At 40.7% G+C, this 25,556-nt stretch overlaps 1 protein-coding gene across 7 annotated transcripts in view; it reads left to right on the top strand.

Annotated features, from left to right (window-relative positions):
* Nucleotides 1-25,556, top strand: part of ZNF148 (zinc finger protein 148) — a 154,929-nt gene that overhangs the window by 49,012 nt on the left and 80,361 nt on the right. For 3 of the 7 annotated variants that reach the window (XM_058662010.1, XM_058662012.1, XM_058662013.1), the window contains one exon: nucleotides 20,843-21,191. The exons of 2 other annotated variants lie outside the window; for them this stretch is intronic. In XM_058662010.1, coding sequence (XP_058517993.1) covers nucleotides 20,859-21,191 — 333 coding nt within the window. In that variant the 5' untranslated portion in view covers nucleotides 20,843-20,858. Of the gene's footprint in view, nucleotides 1-4,891; nucleotides 5,902-20,842; nucleotides 21,192-25,556 lie in introns of those variants that run through there. 2 more of the 7 variants (XM_058662014.1, XM_058662017.1) reach the window with 2 other exon arrangements.

The following is a 25,556-nucleotide window of genomic DNA, read 5'->3' as shown; positions in this document are numbered from 1 at the left end:
CTGTGGAGTGTATGTGTCAGAGCTGGGCCTCCTCAGTGGTTTAGACGGAGCAGTGGACAGCATATCCAGGAGCACATGGAGGATATGGCAGTACACTGGTGCCATAACAGAGGACGGAGGGCAGAACAAATTAATCAACTACCCCAGCCAAGAGTTGACAGCGAATACCTGGGCAAACGGAGACTCTAAGGTGAACTATGTCAGCCAGTGAATTCTGAAGAGATTTCATCGTGCTTTGGAGTGGTGAGATTGGCAGTAATTCAGAACTGTTGAAATATTGAAACCTCTTGAGCAGGACCTTTGGAGCATGCCCCACATCATGACCCTGAGGTGGTTGGGAGGCTGGGTGTGGCTTCTCCCCATTGTCTCTTCCTTTCCCCCTGATACAGGAAGGAAGAGAATGTGAAAACAGTGGTCTCACCTACTTTCCTCTAGCCCTTGACTGTTTGCACCCTGGTCAAATATGTGAAAATTATCAAAAATAAGATTTATACAAAGAGAAAAAAAGCACAAAGTTGTTTTTAAACTCCAAATAACAGACTTTGACATCTGTAATGGAAGCAAAGGTATATTTTATTTTGAAATGATAACTAAATAGTAAAATACCTGGGAGCAGTCTACTTAAAAATTTGGAAGTCTTGAGGGATAAGAAAGAGCATTTGAATCGTTTCACATTTTTTGATAATAAAATACTTAAAAAAGATTTTGGGCCCATTGTGGTAGCCTAGTGGTTAAAGTCCTCACCTTGCACATGCCAGGATCCCATATGGGCACCAGTTCTGTTCCTGACTGTTCCACTCCTCATCCAGCTCCCTTCTTGTGGCTTGGGAAAGCAGTCAAGGATGGCCCCTGGCCTTGGGACCCTGCAGCAACGTCGGAGACCCGGAAGAAGTTACAGGCTCCTATCTTTGAATCAGCTCAGCATCAGCCATTGAGGCCACTTGGGGAGTGAATCAGTGGACAGAAGAGTTTTCTGTATCTGTTTCTCTTCCTCTTTGTTTATCCGATTTGCAATAAAAACAAATTTTAATAATCTTAAAAAATTAAAAAATAATTCAAAACTATTTAATTTTTTTCTGAGTACTCTTTTAGCTGTATCCCAGTTTCATCTCATACATTTTGGAATATCTTTTCATTTTCAGTTTTCTTATTTCCCTTTTCATTTCTTCTTTGACCCTTGTGTTCTGTCTGGCGTAGTGCCGTTCTGAAGCCTGGAGCTGGGAACTTACTCTGAATCTCCCACGTGGGAGTCAGGGTGCTTGAACTGTCTGTCATGTCTTCCCCCGAAAGGTGCTCATTAGCTGATAGCTGGGTCATGATACCAGATACTGAAGTTAGTTCCAAATGTCCAAACTGGGGTCATTTTTTTTTTTTTTTTAACGTTGCATTATGTGACAGTTTCATAGGCTGTGGAATTCCTCCAACCCCTCTCCCTGCCCTCCCGCCATGGTGGATTCCTCCACCTTGTTGTAGTATTACAGATCAAATTAAGTCCAGATTCTTTCTTTGCAAACATATACCAAGCACAGAATCCAGCATCTTATTGTCCAGATAAATTCAACAGTTTCTTGGGGACACCATCTCTAGTCTAAAGGTAGAGCTGGCAGAATATCATCCCGATCAATTGAAAGCCCCAGCACAGCATCAACAATAATTTACAACATTATGGAATTAATTGACATGGTATTGAATAATCAGTATGTTAAAACCATGCAAGTTCTTAACCACCTCCTGTGACTACTGCATTGGCATTTCATTTTTTGTTTATATACAGAACCGGCTGCTATACACCTTGAAGTGGCTATAGGGTACTATTCAGGTGTCTCGTGTCTGTTTTCATTTTAGTATTTAGCAGTTTGTAGTGTTGAAGCACAGTTTTGCTGAACTTGGCAAATTTTAGGGTAGTCTAAACTGGCTTATAAATCTAACAAGGCATTTGTCAACAGTTGAGGTGCAGAACAGTTTTAGGAGGGGTTTGCAGAGAAATCTTCAATACCCTAGTGAGGAGTAACAAACTGGGGTCTTAATCTTAGGCCCACTACCTGCTACCCTTTAATATGTTGAAAGTTATTTTAAAGTTTCATGTGTAGGTTGTCTTAAATAAAGTTCCACATATGCTTGAAAATGGGGAGGTGTTTGAAAATGGGCAGGTGTTTCATGCAGTAGTGATGGTGCCGCTATGCGAGAGTACCCCATCCCATAACAGATGGTTTGAATTACAGCTACTCAACTTCCATTCAGCTTCCTGCTAATATGCACCCAGATCACTTCTCGGCCTTTTGGCTAATATCAAGTGTAACAAGCACCCGGAGAGATCCTGCCACCCATGTGGGAGATAGATTGAATTCTTTCAGTTTGTCTTTTCCAGCTTTCAAATAAAAATGAAAATAAATAGCAAAAAAGAACATGCATTTTATTATGTGTTTTTTTTTTAAAGATGTATTTGAATGAAAGAGTAATGGAGAGAGAAATAGTAAATTCTTCCACCTGTTAGTTAATTCCCAAGTGGTTGCAATGGCCAGGGCTGGGCCAGGCCAAAGGCAGGAGTTAGGAATTTCTTCTGGGTCTCCTATGTGGCTGCATGGGCCCAGGCACTTAGGTCGTCATCACCTGTTGGTTTCCTAGGTGCATTAGCAGATAGCGGAATTGAAAGGAGCCCTCAGGACTCAGACCAGCACCTGTGTAAGGATGCTGATGCTGCAGGTGGCAGATTCACCTTCTATGGCACATCGTTGTTTTTCGCACACTCCCCTCTTCCCTGACCATTTGTTTTACTTTTTTATAGAGAGTTTTTTTTTTTTTATTGGAAAGTCAGATATACAGAGAGGAGGAGAGACAGAGAGAAAGATCTTCTGTCCTATGATTCACTCCCCAAGTGACCGCAATGGCCAGTGCTGTGCCAGTCCGAAGCCAGAAACCATCCTCGACTGCTTTCCCAGGCCACAAGCAGGGAGCTGGATGGGAAGTGGGGCTGCCGGGATTAGAACTGGCACCCATATGGGATCCTGGTGTGTGCAAGGCGAGGACTTTAGCTGCTAGGCCACACCGCTGGGCCCTAGAGGTGTTTTTTGTTGACAGCATATGACTGGCCCTTTTTTGCCTTTTTTTTTTTAAAGCTCAATTTGAACAGTTTTTGCTTTTCCCTTTAGTTGTTTAACTCATTCACATTTAATTGTGGATATGGTTGAGTTGCATTTGTCATTCTGTCATTTGTTTAATGTACATCTCATGTGTTTTTGTTTTTCTGATGATCCTTACTGCTTTTTGCATTAAATACATCATACATTTTAAGTCTACTTAATATCAGTAAAATACAGAAACTTTGTTTTAAAATGGTTATTTTTTTTTCTGTCCTCTGCAGTATCAGAGTTATACCTGTTGTAAGACCAGAAATAGTGTTAGAATCATTGCTTTATGCATTCTTAGAGAAGGAATCAGAAAATTATTTTAGTAGAATATTTTAGGTTAATTCACGTTTTCCATTTTTTGTGTTTTTCTAAGATTTAATTTGTTTTTATTTGAAAGTCAGAGCTAAGGAGAGAGAGAGATTTGCCATCTGCTGATTCACTCCCAAAATGGCTACAATGGGTGATGTTGGGCTGGTCAGGGGCCAGGAGCTTATTCCAGGTCTCCCACATAGGCACAAACTCTTGGGCCAAGTGCTTGGGTCATCCTCCACTGCTTTCCCAGGCCATTAGCAGGGAGTTGCATCAGAAGTGGAGCAGGCAGGATTTGAACTGGGGTACCAGTGCCATAGACAGAGGCTTCACATGCTAAGCCAAAGCACTAGTGTGTTTCTTTTGTCTTTCAGCTTGATGGGATTCCTTTATTGTTTTGTAATAGTGAAATACTCCGTCTTTATCTGGAAAAATGTTATCCCTTCTTGTAGAATGGTTTTGCTGCCTTGTTGCTGACCACACTCTCCTTCCATCTCTGTGTGTTTCCGCTCTCTAGTCTCCGTCGTTTCTGAGTGGAAGTTGGCCATTAAGCTTTCTCATGGTTCCCTGCATGTGCTGTGAGTCATTTTTCATTCTCTGCTTTCAAGATTTTTCTCATGTTTGCTGTCAACAGTTTGACTGTTATGTATCTAAATGTAGGTTCTTTGGTTTTGTTTTGTTTTTGTATATGTCCTACTTTGAAGACCACTGTGTGTGTTGACTCTATGGACTTATTTTTCTAAATGAATCAAGTTTGAGAAATTTTGGGCTTTTATTAAGTTTTGTTTTACCTCTTTATTTTCTTTTGTCCTGGTATTCCAGAGGTGCTTGCTGGCAAGCTGGATATTGTCCTGTATTCCTCTTCAGGCTCCGTTTCGTTTGTTTTTTCCCAAGGTTTTTTTCTCTGGGTTCTTTAGCTTGTATAACTTGCATTGGTATGTTTTTAAAGTTACAGGTTGTTTCTTCTTATGTTGGCTGTTGAGTCGTTGTGATACATTTTTAATTTCAGTCGCTGTAGTCTTCAGGATTTTCATTTGCATATCACATTTTGCTTTTATTGAACACTTCTTATTTGTTAATTGTTTTCTTAATTTAAAGTACTTGAGCCATGGGTTTATTTATTCTAAAATATCTGTTGTGTAAGTCAGCTCAGTGGTCAGGACTATGTCATTGTTAGAATGCTGGAGTTTGGTGAGTGGCTCTGGTTCTTGATTCTAGCTTCTGAATTCAGACTCTGGGAGGTGGCAGTGATGGCTCAGGTAATGCGTGCAGACGGGACACTTGGACTGAATTCCTGGCTTTGATCTTTGGCCTGACCCACACCAGGCCATTTGGGAGTTGAACCGTGGGATGGAATTTTTCTCTCTCTCTCTCACTCTCTATCTCTCTCACAAACAAAACCTATAATATAGATTTTGAAATCTTTGTTTGCTTAAACCAACATATGAGGGACATGCAGGGACAGCTTGTATTAATTGGTGTTTTTCCCTTGAATGAAAGGTATAGAAGTGATGGTTCTATCAGAAACTAATCATTGGGAACCATGCTGAAATATGTGTTTTAAATGAATTAATCTACATTCTAAAGTGCGAGGGTGGAAATGCTACTGGATTTGGTGCAAGTAGGAAGAAAGCTTTCTATCCTACAAGCTCTGTACCCTGATAGAAAATTGTAGGGCCTTTCATGAAGCATCTCGTCTTGAAGCTTCCTAGGAGGGAGCATGTGCAAACTATTCCTGTGAGAAAGGAACTAGTATTTTGAAGTACTTCTGGGGTAGGGAATTTTGTAAAATATTTACTTTGCTATCTAGCTGTTTGTACTAGTTTCATTTTGGACGTTGTATACTGTTCTCAAGGATTACTTGCATCTTTGTGTCAAAAGATAACTTTGCTGCTAAGTTGTATATTGCAGTATTTAATATGATTTTATAGCTACATCCTTCTGTTGTAAATACACACTATTCTATGTGCTAGTAGTTCAGTTTGTTTATAAGACTGCTGTTGTGCTTGCTGCTTCTTTGATAAATACTACAAAGTAGATAGGACTAGTGGCTTTAGTCTTTAATCTTTTTCTTCAAAGGTTTTAGGTCTATAAACATCTGAATATGCCTCAATATCTGATATCTCTGACTCTACCTTTAGGCTGTTATTCTTTATGAGTCTAGCTGTTTTCCTTGTTTCAGTCGAGTTGTTGTATTGGTCTTTCAGGAGTGACTGATTTACAAAGAGCCATCGTTTCAGTATTGCTTGCACATGTGGTGGTTGTTTAGCATTTCTCTCCTCTATAAATAATGTGATGATCTGTTTGTTGTGTGTGTTTTATTGTAGGACTTGGATGGCATAAGTGATTAAAGTAGTTTTGAGAGTTTCTGAACGTGTATGAGAGGTAGAAACTCAACCATGATTTCTGTTTCAACTCTACAGCATTCCCTTCCTTGAAGTCTTCATTTTTACCATAGACTCAGGTAATTTTAACACTGCTTATTCGTAATCTTGAATAATTTCTTTGAGATATAGAGATATTCTATTGGCTGCTAAAACTTGATGTTGCCTTTGTATAATTCTTTGTATTTTTGTATTTAGAAGAAACTTTGAAGGTTTTCTTGACAAAATACTTTTATTTATTTATGTAAAAACATTTATTTATTTCAAAGTCACAATTATAGGGAGAGGGAGAGGCGGAGGAGATACCTTCAATCTGTTGGTTCACTGCTGTAGTGGGTACAACAGCCAGGACTGAGTGAGGACAAAGCAAGAAACTAGGGGCCAGAATCTTCATCCAGGTCTCCCACATGGGCCGCTGGAAAAGGATTCTTGCCTGGGTAGCTATGTGTCTCAGTTTTTATTATTTTGGTAGGAAGGAAAAAACATTCAAGTGAAACAGCTGTTTGTCATATTAGTGTTTCTGGCAGCATACTTTTCACTAAAACAAAGTGATGTTGCTTTAAACACTGCACACTTTTTCCATTCCAGAATCTCCTGTTACTATAATACCTATTAGAAATAACCATCAGGTGTTTAACATTTGTTCGTAATAAGCTCTATTATTTGTACTTTTTGTTCATTATATAATACTAGATAAGATTCAGTTTCCTTAACGGAGTCAAATTTTAACTATTATTGTTTGAAGTAAGATGCAATGAATAGATCTAACAGTGAAGGATTCTGTTTTCCTTGGATCTTTTTCTGAAAAGTTCTAATTTTATTTATTTGAAAGTCAGAGGAATGAAAGGAGAGAGAGATACCACGCATGCATCCCCTGGTTCACTTCCCAAAGGTCTACAGCAGCTGGTTTAGTCAAGTTGAAGCCAGGAGCAGGGAACTCGGTTTGGGTCTCCTGTATGAGTGAAAAGGACTCAAGTACATGAGCCAGCACCTGCTGCTTCCTGGGGTGCTCATTAGGAGGAAGTTCTAGTGGAGAGCAGAGCTGGGACTCTGGAATGTGGCGGTCTCAAGTGGCAGTGCTGTGCTAAACACCTGCCCCCTGCGTGGACTCTTCTTCCACCTCTTAGAGACAAATGGCAGCTCTTTCTTAACAGTGCGAGTTGCCATAAATGTCATTTTTTTTTTTTTAAGAAAAGAATATTTCTAACTACCACTGTTTTTCCTGTTTTTTTGGTTTTGGAAGACTTTGGGAAGTTTTTGCAGTGCTGAATATGCCTAGATCCTGATTTATTTGAAGTGGTCTTGCTAATTGTAGCTTAAATATTTACAACTTACTTTGACACAGTTAAAATGATTGTAGTTTCACAAGTTGTTATTTTATGAAATGATTGATTTTATGAATTCTGATGAATCATGCTACTAGTAGCTACTGAAATTAGATCCCTGTTTTATTTTTGCTATCATTAATCAGAAAGACCATTTTGTCCAGTTTCCATTATTATAAATAGTGCTCTGAACATTTTGAAGTAGTATTCAAAAGTCAACATAGGCTTTATGGATGCAAAATGATAGTTATACACAGGGTTACCTGAAAAGGTGTCTGAATGTAGCCTTTGCTTAGTCAAGAAATATTTTTCTTTGTTTTTGAATAAGAGACGAACAATTTTTGCTTAGATCAAAACTACTTTTGAAGAATGAGAATAGGAAACTTCTTGGCAACGACAGATGGCAAACTCTTGAACGTTTTGGCGTAGATCATGGCTTTCTTTGATCTCATCAAATGGTTTTGAGAGAGGTGGACAGAGAACTTCTAACTGCTGGTTCATTTCCCAGTACCTTCCATAGCCAGGGCAGGGTCAGGGCAGAGCTAGGAACCTGGACTCATTCTGGTCTCCCTCGTGGTTGACAGTCATCACCTGCTGCCTCCTAAAGGTGAGTGTTGCCATAAAGGTGGGTTAGAAAGGGAGGAGAAGCAGGTACTCTGAGAGAGGATGTTGGTGACCCATGTGACACCTACTGCTGTGCCAAGCCTCCACCTGATGTTTGAGTATTCCTCACCCCTCTTTTTTATTTTTAAGATTTTTTTTATTTGAATGGCGTACTTTACAGAAAAGGGATAGGGAGAGAAGTTCATCCATCTGCTGGTTGACGTCCTAAGAAGTAAGTCAGCAGTGGCCAGAGTTGAGCTGATAAGTAGAGAACTGGATGGGACATGGAGTAGCCAGAACATGAGCTGGTGCCCATATGGCATGCCAGTGCCACAGGGCAGTGAATTAGTTTACTGTGCCAATGCACTGGCCTCTGTTTTGAAAGGCAGCAGTACAGAGAAAGAAGGAAGGAAAGAGAGCAGGAGATATTTTTTTATCCATTGTTTCACTTGCCAAATGACTGTAACAGTATCCACTGAGCCAGGTTGAAGCTAGAAGCCAGGAACTCCATCCTGTGCTCCCTAAGTGGGTGGCAAGTGTGTGAGCACTTGGGCCCCCTTTTGTTGCCTTTCCAGAAGTATTAGAAGACAGCTGAAATGGAAGTAGACCAGCCTAGACTCAAAAGGATTTCCCCAAATTTAGAAATCTGACATTGTAAAGCGACAGCTCAACCGGCAATGCCACAGTTTCAGCCCCCCAATGTGTGTATTTCTGGTGTTAATACATGTTTAAAAAGATTTTAAATTTTACTAGTTTTTTTTTTTTATTGGAAAGTTTTTGTTTTTTGTTTTTTAATTGGGAAGAGAAGGAGAGACAGAAAGAAAGATCTTCCCTCTGTCGGTGGTTCATTCCCCAAGTCGTCACAACGGCCAGAGCTGAGCCGATCCAAAGATAGGAGCCATGAGCTTCTTCCAGGTCTCCCACTTGAGTGCAGGGTCCCAAGGCCTTGGACCATCCTTGACTGCTTTCCCAGGCTACAAGCAGGGAGTTGGATGGGAAGTGGGCCAACTAGGACACAAACAGGCGCCCACATGGGATCCTAGCAGATGCATAGTAGCCGCTAGGCTACTGTGTCAGGCCCTGTATTGTTGGTATCTAAGATGTAATTTTTACTGACTCATACACAGGTTAAAATATTAGTTGCCAACATAGTCTAATTGACGTCCTCTATCAAGATGTTTGCTGAAAATGTTTGGATAAGGAGTCATTTTGAGATGTAGCATCTCTGTTGTACTTGTCTTTAGAATAACTTCCTTTCAGTACTTTTACTTAAAATGAAGCTTATTTTTACGTTGAATGGGTTTTGGTACAGGGAGGATGTTTTAATTTGCAGTTACTATTTTCATAGAAAAGGTGGTGAGAATTAGGTTCCAGTTGGCTGACCCTATAACCCCTGGTTAGACGGTAAGAAGAGCACAAATTCAATGACTTGATGTGTCTAGGACCTGTATAAATTGAGAAGTGACAGTATATGATTTAGGTGAAAAAAATGTGGGACCCAGCACTGTGGCCTAGCAGCTAAAATCCTTGCCTTGCACGCACTGGGATCCCGTATGGGCGCTGGTTCTAATCCTGGCAGCCCCGCTTCCCATCCAGATCCCTGACTGTGGCCTGGGAAAGCAGTGGAGGACGGCTGAAAGCCTTGGGATCCTGCACCTGTGTGGGAGACCCGGAAGAGGATCCTGGCTCCTGGCTTTGGCTTAACTCAGCTCCGACTGTTGCTGTCACTTGGGGTGTGAATCGTTGGACAGAAGAGCTTCTTCTCTGTTTCTCCTCCTCTCTGTATATCTGACTTTCCAATAAAAATAAAATATATCTTTTATAAAAAAAGTGTGTATTTGAGCCAGGAGAGCCTTGTTTGAAATTCCAGTTTACTTTCTGCTTATTTGATCTTGAATATATACTTAGAGGCTTGAGTGTTATTGTACATTTTAAGTAAAGTAACATGTGCAGGCTATCTTTATGAAATTCATGGAAAAATGTATCTTATGAAAGGATTATGCTTGAGTTAAAAAAAAAAAACTTTTGCACCAAAATAAACATTTCTGATTCCAGTTTCTCTGACAGTTTTAAAGTACTCTTGTGGAAAGCATTCAGAATGTGTTTAATTTTTTTTTGTTCTATTTATTTTGTTTTGTCTTATTTTTAACATTGTTTACATAGTTAAGTGGGATGCACATCCATGTGAGTCTCCAATTAGGGTGGTGAGGTTCAAAGTGTGGAAGAGGTAGTTGACACAGATGTTTCGATTTTTTTCCCCTTTATCTCCTGGAGGAGTAGAGGAAGGGGCACTCCTGCTGTCACACTACATCAGCTTTGGGGAGTAGTGGGTAGGCATTTGTTTGAGGACATCTTAGAGACCTCAATGTGGGGAAGAGTGTTCAGAGGGTGTTATTGTAGTGTTGATAGTTCTGAGACATTGTAGGCTTTGTTGCACCATAGTTGAGAAAATCTTTGCAAGATGTGTTGGCTGACCAAGTCCACTTCAGTGTACAATCCACAGGCCCAGGAATATATTGCAAAGCTTGACAGAGGAGCTTTCCGTCCTCTAATGAGGCAGTCGATGCTCCCTGCTGACCCAGATGATCTGGCTGTCGTGTCTCCTGTGTGCATCTGGACATGCTGTTCAGCACACAGGCATTAGCAGTTGAGGTTGCCTAATCCAATACATGCACATGATGGTTGGATCACATAATTTATGGTTATCCCTGTGGCCAGAGTTTGTGTCAAGCCATCTAGTGGGGTTTCTCCCAAGAAACCTCACCTGGGGTGACCTCAGACTTTGTGTGTGCCAGCCATTGCAGGGACAGGTTCAGTCTGTCAGGTGCACCAGCCAATGCAAATACTGGTGGATGCAGTTGCCTGGTCATTTCTGTCCCCAGCCTGAAATTGGTGGGTGCTGTGGCTAGCCTAGCCCACTAAAGGTCCTGTCTTCATCATCGCTAATGGGTGATACAGCCTTGTTGGGGCAACACCAAAAACCCCCCAGCAGGTCTGCTCCAGCTGCCATGTTTTTATGTGCTGGCATGTGATGTGATGCAGCCTAGCACAGTGTGTCTCATTCCATCTAGCTCTTGTGCACACTCATGGGTGCTGTAGCTGAGTGCAGCCCAATCCACTCCCAGACCCAGTCCACTTGCCTGCTAATGGGTGCTGCTGCCTTTTCTAGCCCGGTTTGCCAGTAACACTGGCTCCTGCTCACCAGCAGGAGATGAAACCTAGCAGAGTAATGCCTTCAGTTTCTCTACCAACCCCACTCCCAACCCCAGCTCTTGTTCTTGCCAGAGGGTACTACAATATAGCCAAACATGACTTGTACCAGGGTTTGGTACTTGCCAGTGGGTGCTGCAGCCTAGCCTGGTTGGTCAGCACCCATTCTGGCTTGCATGCATCCCGTTGCATGTGTCAGCCTGTTCCAGTCTGGCCACCCCCAATCCCAGCTCTCTTGCTCATCAGTGGAAGCTGTGGCCAACAAGGGAGTCCCTGACGTTCCTCTAGCAGGTCAGCTCCCAGCCCTGGGTCCTACATATGCCAGTGAATGCTGCTGACCAGTATGAAATTATCTGTCCCAAGTCTTGGCTTCACCAGGAAGTTCCACAGCCTGGCTCAGCCTAGCCCACCCCCAGTTCCAGCTCTCTCTTATGGGTACAGCAACTTAGCCCAGCCTGGACCATCCCCAACCCCTATATGAAGTGGTGAGTATTGCATTCCAGTCTGGCCTGGCCAGTGCCCCTTCATGACTCTCAGTTGTGCCAGTGTGTGTTCGGGGCTGGCCCAGCCTGGCCTGTCCCTAGTCCTGGTTGCTACACATATATGCTGTTGTGTACTGAAGTCCAGACCAGCCTGCTCTGATCTACTCTCATACCCAGCTCTCTTGCTCATCAGCAAGAGCTGCAGCCGTGCAGCAGAGTTCCCCATGTTCTACTGCCAGACCCCACTCCCAGCCCTTGGATCTCATGTATGGGCAGGTGCTACCATGTGGTCTGAAATGGACAGCTTCCAGTCCTGGCATTCATTCATGGGTACGTGGCCTAGCCTGAATGGCGTGTACCCATTCTGGCTCTCACCAGTGGATACTACAGCTTAGCCTTGCCTGGCCACCTCCCAACCTGTCTCTCATGTGAACTGGTAGGTGCCATGGCCTAACCTGACCTGTCCCACACCCATTCTGGCTCACTTGAGTGCCAATGGGTCCTAAATCTTAGCCTAGTCTGACCTACCCTGAAACCTAGACTATATGCATACTAATGGGTGCTGCATTCTTGTCCAGGTCACTGTGCCCATAGCCCGGCTCTCACACTCTTCAGAGGGAACCACAGTGTAACAGGAAAGTCCCCAAAAGTTCCTCTGCCAAGCAATTCTCAGTCTTGGATCTTGTATGTATTGGCAGGTGACAAAATAAGTCAACTGTGTATTCTAAAAAGAGGAGAAAGTGATGGCTGATAATGTATGAAGTACACCTTTGCCACTCAGCTGAAATGCTTGTGTGTAAGAATTATCTGGGGAGAATCAAGATGGCAGAATAGAGTAAGGACATGTTTAAGCAGAAGGAGACACATTAGCCAGGGTGAAGCAGAGAAGGCACATTCCAGGAATAGGAGAGTACAGAATTGACAGCAGAGGGGCACCTAGAGACTGATGGACGTGGGAAAGCAGTGGAGATAATGATGTGTTGTAGTGACCAGATACTCCAATGATATTCAGTGAGCAGTAATCTAACCTCCATCAGAGGCCAGAATGCCACCAGCAACCAGGTGGGAAGGGAATTTCATTGGGAGCTCAGGTGAACCCAGACGAAGAACTGCCTATCCTGCTTGTTTGTTTGATTTGGCCAAGAGGAGAGACAAAGCAGCAGATCCCAAACAGGTGATGTGGGAACAGGGTGGATTTCGCAGCCTAAATCCCCGGTAGAGCTGATTTGGGTGCCAAACTTGTGTAGGGAGGCAAAGGCTATGGGACAGGACTGTGCGTGCACTAAGCTGGGAGCAAACTCATTTCTGGCTAAGTACATTGAAACAATGAAGCATCCTACAGGTTCCATCCAAAATAGGTCTGGGTATCTCCCAGAAGAGAAGAGTCTGCTACCCAGAAGTATTACGACCAAGAGGAAAGGAAGAGACAGTGGCACAATGAATATTACTGAAGACTCCCCTGCAAAGGAGCAAAAACCTTTGGGAACCTCAGAGTTAACTGAGGAAGACATAGAGAAAATAAGGGATATAGAATTCAGAAAACTTTTATAAAGCTTCATATCGACCAGGAGAAACACAGACATGAGTTCAAGGAATTTAAGGAATATATTACATAGGAAATAGCAACGCTGAAACAAAATCAAGCCGAGTTATTGGAAATGAAGGACGCAGTAGAACAAATTGAAAATTCAGTGGAAAGTCTCAATAATAGAATGAGGAAGGCAGAAGAAAAAATCTCAGAATTGGAAGATACTTCTTGTCACCATGGGGAAACAATAAACACAAAGCTGGAAGCAAAGCTAGGTCAAGCTAAAAAAAAATTCAAGAATTAAGACACTGTTAAAAGGCCAACTATAACAGTTATGTGAATACCAGAAGGTGCAGAAAGAGAAGCTGGGTTTAAAGGTGTATTCAATGAAATAATAAAGGAAAACTTCCCTAATATGGAGAAAGAATTGGGAAACAGCATCCAGGAGGGGCACAGAACTCCCAGCAGGGTTGGCCAAAAGCAGTCTTCACACCAATACATGATGATGAAGCTCTCTTCAATTGAACACAAGGAAAAGATCCTTAAATGTGCATGTGAAAAAAAATTGATATATAGAGGAGTAGCAGTCAGCTTCACATCTAATATCTCACAAGAACCTCTGCAGGCCAGAGGAGAATAAAATTTCAGATTCTAAAAGGGAAAGAAATTGTTAGCCCTGAATAAGGTACCTAGCAAAGTCTTCCTTTGTCTTTGGAAATGAAATAAAACTCTTCCACAATAAATAAATTTAAAAAAACATGCCTCTTCCCTACTTGCCCTACAAATGATACTTAAAAATGTTCTCTTGACAGAGAAAAGGAATAGCACCAACCAAAACCAAAGGCAAATGCAAAGAACATTCCAATTAAAGAACAGCAGAAGACTAAATTAACAACCCATTGCTAAAATGACAGGACTAAATTACCACCTATTTATATTAACCCTGTATGTAAATGACTTAAACTCATCTAAGGTCAAAGACAATAGACTGAATTTAAAAAGCAAAATCCATCTACCTGTAGTAGATTGAATTGAAAAAACAAAACCCATCTGTCTGGTGCCTAGAGGAGACACATCTCACCAACAAAGATCAGCAGAAGCTATATCTCATGGATTTTTATGTTTGTTTTCAGTTTCATTTCTTCAAAACACTTTTTTCTCATTAAATTCTTCAGTGACTCATAGATCATACAGTAGCATCATTTTCTTCAAGAAGGTTCTTGATTATCTTGTCATTCAGTAGCATGTTGTTTAATTTCATAGTATTGTAAATTTTTTTTGTCCTGTTGTTTTGTGACTTTTCATTTAAGGGGATGTGTAGTAACTGTGTAATGGAGACTGTCATATCCAGTGACATGTTGTTTAACTTCATGGCATTGTAAATTTCTGTTTTTCTTCCTGTTGATTTGGTTGTAGCTTTTCAGTTGGGGGATATATAGTGACTGTGTAATGGAGATTGACATGTCCAGATGTGAGGATATGGTGCAGTATGTATCTCTACTTCTGGATCAAGGATGGACTCCCAGTGAAACTGTTGGCTGTGTCATGACAACAGGGTGCTAAACTCTGCCATTGTCCATGCCCGCAATGATGGACTTAAGACTGTGTATGAAGAACTATAGTATTGTAATAATATAGGGAAACTCAGCTTGGGGGAGGGGATTTGTAGAGGGAGTGGGAAATCTCAGAGCCTATGAAATTGTATCATAAAATGATGATAATAAAAAAATATTACTTTGTGTGATGGCTGAACTGACTAATCCTTCCACTTCAAAGTGTCAGGGTCCCTTTTCAGTGCCAGTTTGTTTCCTGGCTGCTCCATTTCCCATCTACCTCCCTGCTTGTGGCCTTGGAAAGTAGTCTAGAAGATGGCCTAAAGCCTTGGGAACCTGCACCTGCTTGAGAGCTCTGGAAGAAGCTCTGGCTCCCAGCTTCGGATCAGCTCAGCTGTGGCCATTACGGCCACTTTGGGAGTGAACCCACAGATGGAAGATCTTTCTCTGTCTTTCCTTCTCTCTGCAAATCTGCCTTTCTAATAAAAATTAATAAATCTTGAAAAAAAGAAAAGTTACCTTAATTGCTGTCCTTAGGATCATGTTTTTATAGCTGAGCCAAACATTTGTCAGTAAGAAAGGATGGTGAGAGAGAGAGAATGTGTGTGTTTGAGGAGATTTAATGCTGGAGAGAGAGTGAGCGAGTGAGCATGAGTGAGGGGATCTAATGCTGTAGGAAGTGTGATGCCCTAAGGACCCTGGGACCCAGACTGTCCCACTTCTAGGAACATAGGGAAGATGATGAGTGGGCAGTCCATCTTGGAAGGGGGAGAGGCACTCACAGTAAAGGTGTCTTTTAGGGGCATGTTTAGGAGACACTGGCCTGAACTGGGTGTGCAGTTCTTCCTTTCTGTCTCCTGCTTGAACCTGGGTTATCCTTCTCTGCTCTGAGTGGCCCGACCCACAGAGGAAGGATCGTCATCCCATGTTTATCCACATTAGCCCATGAACATTGGTGTTCCTTCTGTTTTGGTCCTTGCTAACCATGTCATTTTGTTCTCTTGGGTGTCAGTTGCTGATCATCCTTTCACGTACAGGTAAAGAATACCCACAAAGAGCTCAGGTTAACTTATTGTCCCACTGTGTACTTTTTCCCCAGTTGGACAGATTTCTGGGAATTCAAAGTTGTTACGTTTTGTTCCCCTCTAACAATCTTTCATGTGAGTGATATGACTTGAAGGAATCGTTATTTATTTTCTCCTCTGTCCTTTGTAGTATGGCTGACCCCTGAATTGCCATTGCAGTTAGCCCCTTATTCCATAATGCCACAATGCCAGGACCTCCACATTGTAAAAAGTCTCCTATCAATGAATGCATAGGAGCTTTCTGCTCGTTTTTGGTTGTACTATAGGATTGTTTATCTCTAGGTATGAGGTTGAGGTTTTAATTTTGTTAGCTGTTTCCAAGGCTCATATTAAAACTTTGAGTAATATTCAGTAACACTGGAATGTGTGTTGATACTTCAGTAGTTTCTGGTGTCAGGGAAACTCTTAGAAATGCTCTGTAAGCTAGCCAATTACTCCAAATATATGACTTCTTTTGAAGTGACTGGAATTAGGGAACCACATGTAAAACAAAAGAGGGATTCTTTTTTTTTCTATGCATGTGGTCTTTTTACAGGAAAATTCTTGAAGAGGTCGATTGGTTTTCCACTTCCTGTATTTCTACTTTCTTTTCAATGTGTTGCCTCTGTAATGAAGTATGATGTCTTCCTGTCCCAAATCCCTCATTATGGCATTTTCTGCATCCTCTGGTCGTCCAGGTATTCTTTGTCACAGAAAACTTTTACTTTCTTCATACAACGAATAAAAATATTCTCTGCTTGCTTTACTGTACTCAGTACATTGGCACAGTGCTACAGCAGTATGGTTTCAAATAGTGTCCATATGTTAGACAATGCTAAAATGTTTTAAATTGATGCGGTAGATGCATGCTGAAAACACAGTGGAGGTAGGGGGATACAGACCCTCAGCTGGGTCCGCAATTCAGCCTCAACTTTGGCTACTGTGTTGAGAATAGGAGCAAAATGAGAATCTGTCTTAGTTTAGTCTTTTACGTCTCCTGTTTTTTTAAGAAGCACCTACATTTTAAAAATAACCGTGAATTTGATAATAAGAGCCTCACTGGAAAAGTGTGGTAAAGGATGGCCTTGTGTATATAGGTATTTCAGAAATAATATGCAGAGTGGCTGTTATAAACAGAATTGTATGTGGTTTTCACATTGTTTTTCAACAGAATAAACTGATCTTGAAACTTCATGTTGTCCTCAAACTGTTTGAACCAGCCCATAAATGTTAGTATAAAGTTAGGGATTTTACAGGTTTTTTATGAAAACACTCAACAGTTTAGCTAAGAGTATAATTGATTTGTAAGGACTTTTAAAGAAAAGGACAATATAATAAAATTTGAACTTTATAAGACATTTCACTTATAAATGGAGTATTGAAGATTATTGTTCTTTTGGCAAAGTTTTTGGTCTTTAGAATTTAAATATTCTATGTAAAGATTCTGAAAAATAAAGACATGCTTGGTCCTTTGTCCAACCTGTGTTCTAGACTTGCAATATGTGGTACTAGGGAAGAAAATATTGAGAAGTATGAATTAAAGTTTTGTTGATTCTGGTCTTTATACTGAGTTAATTTGAGTGAAGTGTGTATAAAGGTCCAAGTGCTTGGCATATTCCCTGCTGCTTTCCCAGCCACATTAGCTGAGAGCTGGATGAAGTGGAGCACCCGGGACTCTGGCTGACACCCATATAGGAGTAGGGTTGCAGGTGACAGCATTAACTACTATGTCACATCGGCAGCCTCCTAGTTTTTTTTTTTTTTAATGATTTCTTTATTTTTATTGGAAAGCCAGATATATTAGAGGAGGAGAGACAGAAAGAAAGATCTTCCGTCCGCTGGTTCACTCCCCAAGTAGCCACAACGGCCAGAGCTGAGCCAATGCAAAGCCAGGAGCCTGGAGCCTCTTCCAGGTCTCCCACGTGGGTGCAGGGTCCCAAGGCCTTGGGCCATCCTTGACTGCTTTCCCAGGTCACAGGCAGGGAGCTGGATGGGAAGTGGGCCGCTGGGATTAGAACTGGTGCCTATATGGGATCCTGGCGCATGCAAGGTGAAGACATCAGCTGCTGGGCTACCATGCTGGGCCCCAGCCTCCTACTTTTAAATTTCTTACCCACATCCCTATTGTATTAATTTAGTTGTGTGTAGTTAAAAATATATTAGAGGTAAAAATAATACTTATTTAGACAGATTTTAAAACATTTGCAAAATGTAGTAGAATCTGTTATAGAATGTTTTAAAATTAGAGCTAAAAGTTAGTCGTTTCAGTACACAGTGTGATATTGTGAGCGTTTGCACAGACTCGGGTGCCTTCACATGCACATGAATATGCACATGCTTTCCTTTCTATATTGTGGTATTTTCATGAATCTGCCTGTAATTTTGAAGAATATTTTTATGACTGTGATCTTTTCTTTGAATTTCAGCAGGCTTTTATTTTTTTATTGAAGTATGGTAAGTGAGAACAAAGTGCATATATCGTCACAAATGTGTGTCTTAATATTTTACAAAGTGATAATAGCTCCACAACATTTCCAGATAAAACACTGGGGCTGGCGTTAGGGCATATGGCTTAAGCTGCTGCCCAGAACACCAGCATTCCATGTCTAAGTGCTGGTTCAGGCCTGGCTGCTTCATTTTGAACCACATCCCTGCTTGGAGAGTCCCAAATGCTTGGGCCCATGTCACGCCTCCAGGAAAGCTGGGTGGAACTCCTGGCCCATTGTGGTCATTTCGGAAGTGAATCAGTGGATAGAAGCTGTTGCCGTTTCTCTTGCCAGTCCCACCTTTCATACAGATAAATAGATTGATATATTTTTTTAAAAATATATAGAACATCAAAATGCTCAGGAGCTCCCCTTGTCTGCTTGTTATGAAAAGCATTTCTTACCACCCAAAAGGCAGCTGCTCTACTGAATTCATGGAGAAAAATTGTGGGGTATAATTTACATACAATAAAATTTGATGCTTTCCAATAAATTGTATGGAGTTGTGTAAAAAACAGTAATACATTTAAAATATTTATTTATTTATAAGATAGAAAGAAATTTTGCATCCTCTGGTTTATTCCTCAGCTGCCTTTTAGCAGCCAGTGTTGGGCCGGGAGACTGGAGCTCCCTGTGGGTCTCCTAGGGATTCAGGTATTTAGACTTGATGTAAGTTGTCTTCCAGATGCACTAATAGAGAGATGAATTGAAAGCAGAGGTGAGACTAGATGCCAAACACTGTGTTCTGGGAAGCAGAGATCCCTGCCGGCGCACTGCCCACCGGTATGGTGAAGCTGTTAAAATAGGGTTCGGCATAGTTTGGCCTGTTTTCATGTTGACTGTGTAATGTATGGGGGTTGGTGTTTGACTAGTGACTCAGAGGCCAGTATTCCATGTCCAAATGCCTGGCTGTGACGCCGGCTCTGGGTCCTAACTCCAGCTTTCTGCTAATGCAGATCATTGGAGGCAATGGTGATGGTTCACATGGGTGGATCCCCACCACTCACCTGGTGTAGTAATTTTCTTATATATACACATATAAGATATAAGATATATATGTATATCTGAAATATATATCTTTGTACATTTCCTTTTTTTAAAAAAAGATTTATTTATTTGAAAGACAGTGTTACAGAGAGAGGCGCACACAGAGGAAGAGACACAAATGGCCAAAGTGGCTGGAAGTGGACTGGTCCAAAAATAGGAGCCAGCTTTTTCCAAGTTTTTACATAGCTGTAGGAACCCAAGCACTTGAGCCATCGTCTGCTGCCTTTTCAGGAATATTAGCAGGAAGCTGGATCCGAAGTGAGGCAATCAATGCCCACTTGGGATGCTGGCACTTCAGGTGGCAGCTTCACTAACTATGCCACAACTCTGGCCCTGACACATTCCTGATTTCTTTTTTTTTTTTCTTTTTTTTTTTTTTTTTGCTATGGAAAGTTGAAACTCTTTATTAGAAATTTCTCCAAAGAACCTTCCATACAAATTGGAATTTCTTGAGTCTCTGGAAAGTGTGTTCCACCTCCTGAGATATCCTGTTCAACTGATAGTTTTATAGTGTACTCCATATTTTCTTTAAGAAATTGTGTAGACAGTCTTTGCTAAATTGCCAACATTTCCCCTTAGTCAGTCAGTAAGCAACATGGTGATTTCTCTGTTCCTTTGAAGGCAGAGAAGTCTAAATGTGCTTTCATTCATCTTCGAAATCTTCTTCAACTCCTCTTCCAATAAATTTTAGGATGGAGCAATTATTTCCATATTTTCAACTTCACTAACATATTTAACTAGTATGTCTTCAATTGAAAAATTGTTTGTTGACCACTCCACTTTTTTCAACTTGTTTCTTTTCTTAAAAACAAGTTATACATCAGTTGTCATTTTCAATTCACAAATATCCTGAAATTGTATTAGATTAAAAATAATGTAACAAACCTTGATACATGTTCTGAGGGAAAAATTTTTTTTAAATTATTATATATAATTTTTGTTGCATTTCATTTTATAACAACGTTTCATAGGCTCTGATGTTCCCCCATGGGAAAAAAATTTCAGTGAGCAAAAAACAGCCTTATATAAAACTCAGCTGCCACAAATGTAAACACATTCCTGATTTCATCAGGATAAGGGTCCTTAAATATAGAATTACTAGTTCAAAGAGCATATGGACTTTTATGCCTTTTTATGTGTACCATCAAATTGCCTTTGAGAACAGTTTTAAATTATACTCCCATCAGTAGCTGACAGCTTATATTTTTAAGCCATCTTAGCATTGAATATAATTTTAAAACACTCATTAACAGTTTGGTGCATAAAATATGGTACTCTTGTTCTAATGTTTCTTTGGTTACTAGTATGACTTTTTAACATAGGACTTTGTGATTTTTTTCCTAAGTTTTCATTAATAATATGCTCAGATACATTCTTTGTCAGTTCCTCATTGAGTTCACCTGTTTTTATTTTGCAGTTTATGACCATTTACTGTATTAAGGAATACATATCTTACAAATACTTTCCTCTGTTTCATCTGAAATTAATTTTTTTCAGTAATTAAATAGGTTGGGCTTCTATGTCTTACTGTCAAAATGAAAGTTTATATTTTTACGCTAGCAGCTTTTGGAAACATCTTGTTATTTTGAAAGTTCCAAATTAGGTGAATTAAAGTTTTCTGTTGAGCTGTGCTGTGTCTTTCAAAAGTTGAAATTGAAAAGAAGATATAGAGTGACATACAAAGCTAATTTGTTTTACTTTGTTGCCAAACTTGGTCTTCTAGGCAGTTATACTTAAGCATGAACATTGACGACAAACTGGAAGGATTGTTTCTTAAATGTGGCGGCATAGACGAAATGCAGTCTTCCAGGGCAATGGTTGTAATGGGTGGAGTGTCTGGCCAATCTGCTGTGTCTGGAGAACTACAGGAATCAGTTCTTCAGGATCGAAGTATGCCTCACCAGGAGATCCTTGCAGCAGATGAAGTGTTACAAGAGAGTGAAATGAGACAACAGGATATGATATCTCACGATGAACTCATGGTCCATGAGGAGACAGTGAAAAATGATGAAGAACAGTTGGAAACACACGAAAGACTTCCTCAAGGACTACAGTATGCACTGAACGTCCCCGTAAGTAATTGCTCTATAAAATATTGACCATTCTGGTTAGGCATGCAGTTAATTTTGTGTTAAGTAATACAGCAAGTCATCAAAAGAAATTTCAGACAATTTATAAGTTAATATTGTTCTTGTTCTTGAATAGCTATGCTAAAGTATTGACAGAAACCATATTTAAAGGCAAAGTTAAGTATGTTATTTTAGAAACTTTTCTGGGATAATGTTTCTATGTCAGGATTATGGATGCACTTGAAAGTGCTTAATTGTTAAACCTCAAAGTTATAAGGAGTAGGAAAGTTGAATCTTAAATGTCCTAGAAAAAGATCACACACTTGAGAAGTTTTTTTCCTTCAAACTCTTCAGTTTTTTCAACCCTTGCCCTATCCAGCCTTTGCTAATACACTGACTCTGCCTGGCCCTTTTTCCAGTTGCTTGATCTCTGTCTATATTCTTTGATAGGTCCTGTATCTTTCTCGCTTTTACTTTTTTATTTTTGCCCAGTGAGCAATAAATCTGCAGCCATATTCTAATTCTCATCTCTTGTTTCTGTGATATTGAACCCATGGTTTTGAAGTTACTGTTTTAGTATTCTGCACTTTTCTTTTGCTTCTGGACTTTGATATACTCCATTTGGCCATATCCGTGTTTTTTTTTTAAACCTGCATAATGCTCCTGCTTCTTTATCATCATCACCCCCCTAAAGGGACTTGAGGTTACCTGCTCAGTGTGTCTCTGGTAGATTGTGGGTTCTGCAAGGGCAGGGGCTTTATCTTACTTTGTTCGTATTGCTTTTGTTGGCATTAATTGTATTTTAAAACATTTGGTCACTGCTTTTAGCTAGCCAGTATCCTTTTGCTTTTTTTTATCCTGTTGATGTGTTAGATTTTTGATTTTTTAAAATGGATTCTTTTGTTTATTTTGCAAGTCAGAGAGAGCTGGGAAGAGAGAGAATCTTCTCCCTGTTGTTTCACTCACCAGATGTCTGCAATGGCTAGTGCTGGGCCAGGCCAGAACCAGGAGCTGGAAACTTCATCCGGGTCTCCAATATGGGTTTGTGAGTGCTTGAGCCATCCTCTGCTGCCTTCCTAGACTGCAGGGAGCTGGTTCAGAAATGCATAGCTGGGACTCAAACTGGCACTCACATGGGATATAGACGGAGTAGCTTTACCTACTGTGCCAGAACAATGGCTCCAGATTTTTGGTCTTTTAAAAGTTTTGAGAGGCAGGTACTCATATACACACACAGACACACCCCTCCCATGTGTGCATATGCAGTGACAGAGAACCTCTTTGCTAGTATACTGGCTGGGTATCTGCAATACCTGGAACTGGCCCCTGCTGGAGCTAGGAAGTTAATTCTGGTAGTACAAGTGGGTGGCAAGGTCCCAACTATTGGAAACAGTATAGCTGCCTTCCCGGGCCTGCTTTTAGGAGAAGCTGTAGAGTCAGTAGCCAGAGCTGGGGATTTGAAGCCAGCCATTCTAGTGTGGAGTGTGGGTGTCGCCAACAGTTTCTTAGCTTCTGGGCCAAATGCCTGCCCCCTATAGCTTTCTTTTCTTGCAGTTGTCAGCCTTTGGTGTCAGCATAGTGCTAGCCTTACACAACAAATTAGGAAGTATTTCCCCTGCTTCTAGCTTGGAAGAGACTATAGGGAATTGGCATAATTTCTTTCTCAAAAAATTTTTAAGTAGGATTAGCACTGCTTTCTGGGTCGGGTATTTTCTGTAAGAGAAGATTATTAATTAGTGATAGAACTTCTATTACAGATAAAGGTCTGTTCCGACTGTTACTACTTGTGTGGGTTTTTTTTCAGATTTTAAAAAATTAATTTTTTTTAGTAATGTCAAACTTGTGAGCACAAAGTAGTTCATTTTAGCTTTTTTTACTATTGCCCATGGGTTCCAAAATGTGGTGTGGTTTTCCTCCATGTCTTTTTTTTTTTTTTTTTCTTTAGTTAGCTTGACTATTAGCCTACCATTTTTTTTCTCTCTTGTACCTTATCCTATTAACCGTTTTAGAGTCTACAGTTCACTAGTGCTGACCTCTGTATCCATTGAGGACCACTGTTTTCTCTTCTTACCTAGTAGAAGTATTAATATTTTTAATGAAACAGCTGTTTTTTTTTTTTTTTTTGAAAGTATAAGCTGTTGGTGTGATGGCTCAACTGGCTAATCCTCTATCTGCAAGTGCCAGTATCCGTAAGGGTGCCGGTTTGTGTTCCATATGCTTTACCTATGATCAAATTCTCTTCTTGTGGCCTGGGAAAGCAGTAGTGGATGGCCTAGTGCCCTGGACCCTGCACCCATGTGGAAGACCCAGAGGAAGCCTCTGACTCCTGGCTTCAGATCAGCTCAGCTCCAGATGTTGCGGCCACTTGGGGAGTGAATCAGCAAGTAGAAGGGCTTTGTCTGTCTCTCCTTCTCTCTGTAAATCTGCCTTTCCAATAAAAATAAATCTTAACAACAAAGAAGGAAATTTAAATATTTATCTGTTTGGAAGGCATATAAAAAGAGAAACAGAGATCTGGATAAATAGATGTATTTCATCCTCTGGTTCACTTTCACATGCCCAGAGCAGCTGGGGCACGTCAGGCTGAAGCCAGAACCTTGGACTTTATCCAGATCTCCTCCGTGAGTGGCATGGACTCAGATATTTGAGCTGTCATTTGCTACTTCCATGTTATGCTTTAGCAGGAAGCTAGAACTGGAAGCAGAACTGGGACTCCTATGTGGGTGCAGTTGTCTTTTTCAAATTTTATTTTATCTTTTATTTTCATTGCAAAGTCAGATATACAGAGAGGAGGAGAAACAGAGAGGAAGATCTTCCGTCCATTGATTCACTCCCCAAGTGGCCACAGTGGCAGGAGCTGTGGCGATCCAAAGCCAGGAGCCAAGGAACTTCATCCGAGGCTCCCACCTGGACGCAGGTCCCAAAGCTTTGGGCTGTCCTTGACTGCTTTCACATGCTGCAAGGAGGGAACTGGATGGGAAGTGGGGCCTCCAGGATTACAACCGGCGCCCATTTGGGATCCTGGCACATGCAAGGCAAGGACTTTGGCTGCTAGGCCACTGCACCGGGCTAGGGTGCAGGTGGTTATTCTATGATTGAACCACTGTGCCAAATGCCTGATGCTGAAATGCCTTTTGTTTTGTTCCCTTTTTTTCTAGTAATGTTCTTTTTTGTTTGTTTATTTTTTGCTAAGTTTTATAATTTTTAAATGTTTACCTTGCATCTACTTTATTTTTCTAATTTCCCAGAGAAGATTAGATAACCAATTTCAGACTTTTTAATTTGTGTTTAGGCTTTTTATTTGTGTTTATTGGGAAGGTAGGACAACAGGAAATCCTTTTACTTAAGCCGTCACTGCAGCCTCACAGGGTCCGTGTTGTCGATAGCTAGAGTTGGGAACAGAGCCGAGGCCCTCTCATGTGAGAGCTGAACATCTTCTCTATTAGGCCAAACACACATTTTGCAATGTGTGTATGTCCTTTTGACATATGTGTTTTTTAATAAAGGTTTATTTTTTTATTTGAAATGCAGTTAGAGAAACAGAAAAAGATCTTTCTTTAGCTGGTTCACTCCTCAGGTGACAGTGACAACTGGAGCAAGCCTGTTCTGAAACCACAAGTCGTAAGCTGCTTCTGAGTGTCCTACCTGGGGTGCAGGTGCCCGAAGATGTGGGCTATTTTCATGTTTGTCCAGATGATTAGCTGGGAGTTGGATCAGAAGTAGAGCAGCCGGGACTTGAGCTGATGCCACAGGTGGAGGCTTAACAGCTATGCCACTGCTATGACTCCAGTATATACATCTTTTACGTGCAAGATTTTTTTTTCTTTGAATGGTGTGTAATTAAAAAGTGCATTGTTTAATCTTCAATTATTTTGAGATATTTTCAGCTGTTTTCCTGTTAGCAGTTTCTGATTTAATTCTGTCATGATTCAAGAGCAGATAATACCCATACTATTATTTGTTGATATTAATATTATCTGTTGATTGTTTTCTGTCAACATTAATATTTTTAATTTGTTAAGGTGCGGTTTATGTTTAAAGTGTGCTGTGTTGCAAATGTTCCACGTGAGTGAGAGAGATAAAGTAATCCATGGATTGCAATAGGTTTTTTTTTTTTTTTTTTTTTTGAGGAGAGTATGAGTAACAGTCTGTGGCCTAAACCTTTTTGCATGTATCTTTTAGGTTAATTGTGGGGACCCTTGTATCTGCCTAGGGCCATTTGAAAATTTATTTGTTTATTTTTATTGGATAGGCAGATCTATAGAGAGACAGACAGAAAGATCTATCTGCTGGTTCATTCCCCAAATGACTGGAAGCAAGAAAAAAACTTTGAATCTGAGTTGACCTCAAGATATTTTTAAAACCGAA

This window comes from Ochotona princeps, chromosome 3 (assembly GCF_030435755.1).
Source record: "Ochotona princeps isolate mOchPri1 chromosome 3, mOchPri1.hap1, whole genome shotgun sequence".
In the NCBI taxonomy this organism is placed as follows: Eukaryota; Metazoa; Chordata; class Mammalia; order Lagomorpha; family Ochotonidae; genus Ochotona; species Ochotona princeps.
This window is presented reverse-complemented; position numbering and strand designations above follow the sequence as displayed.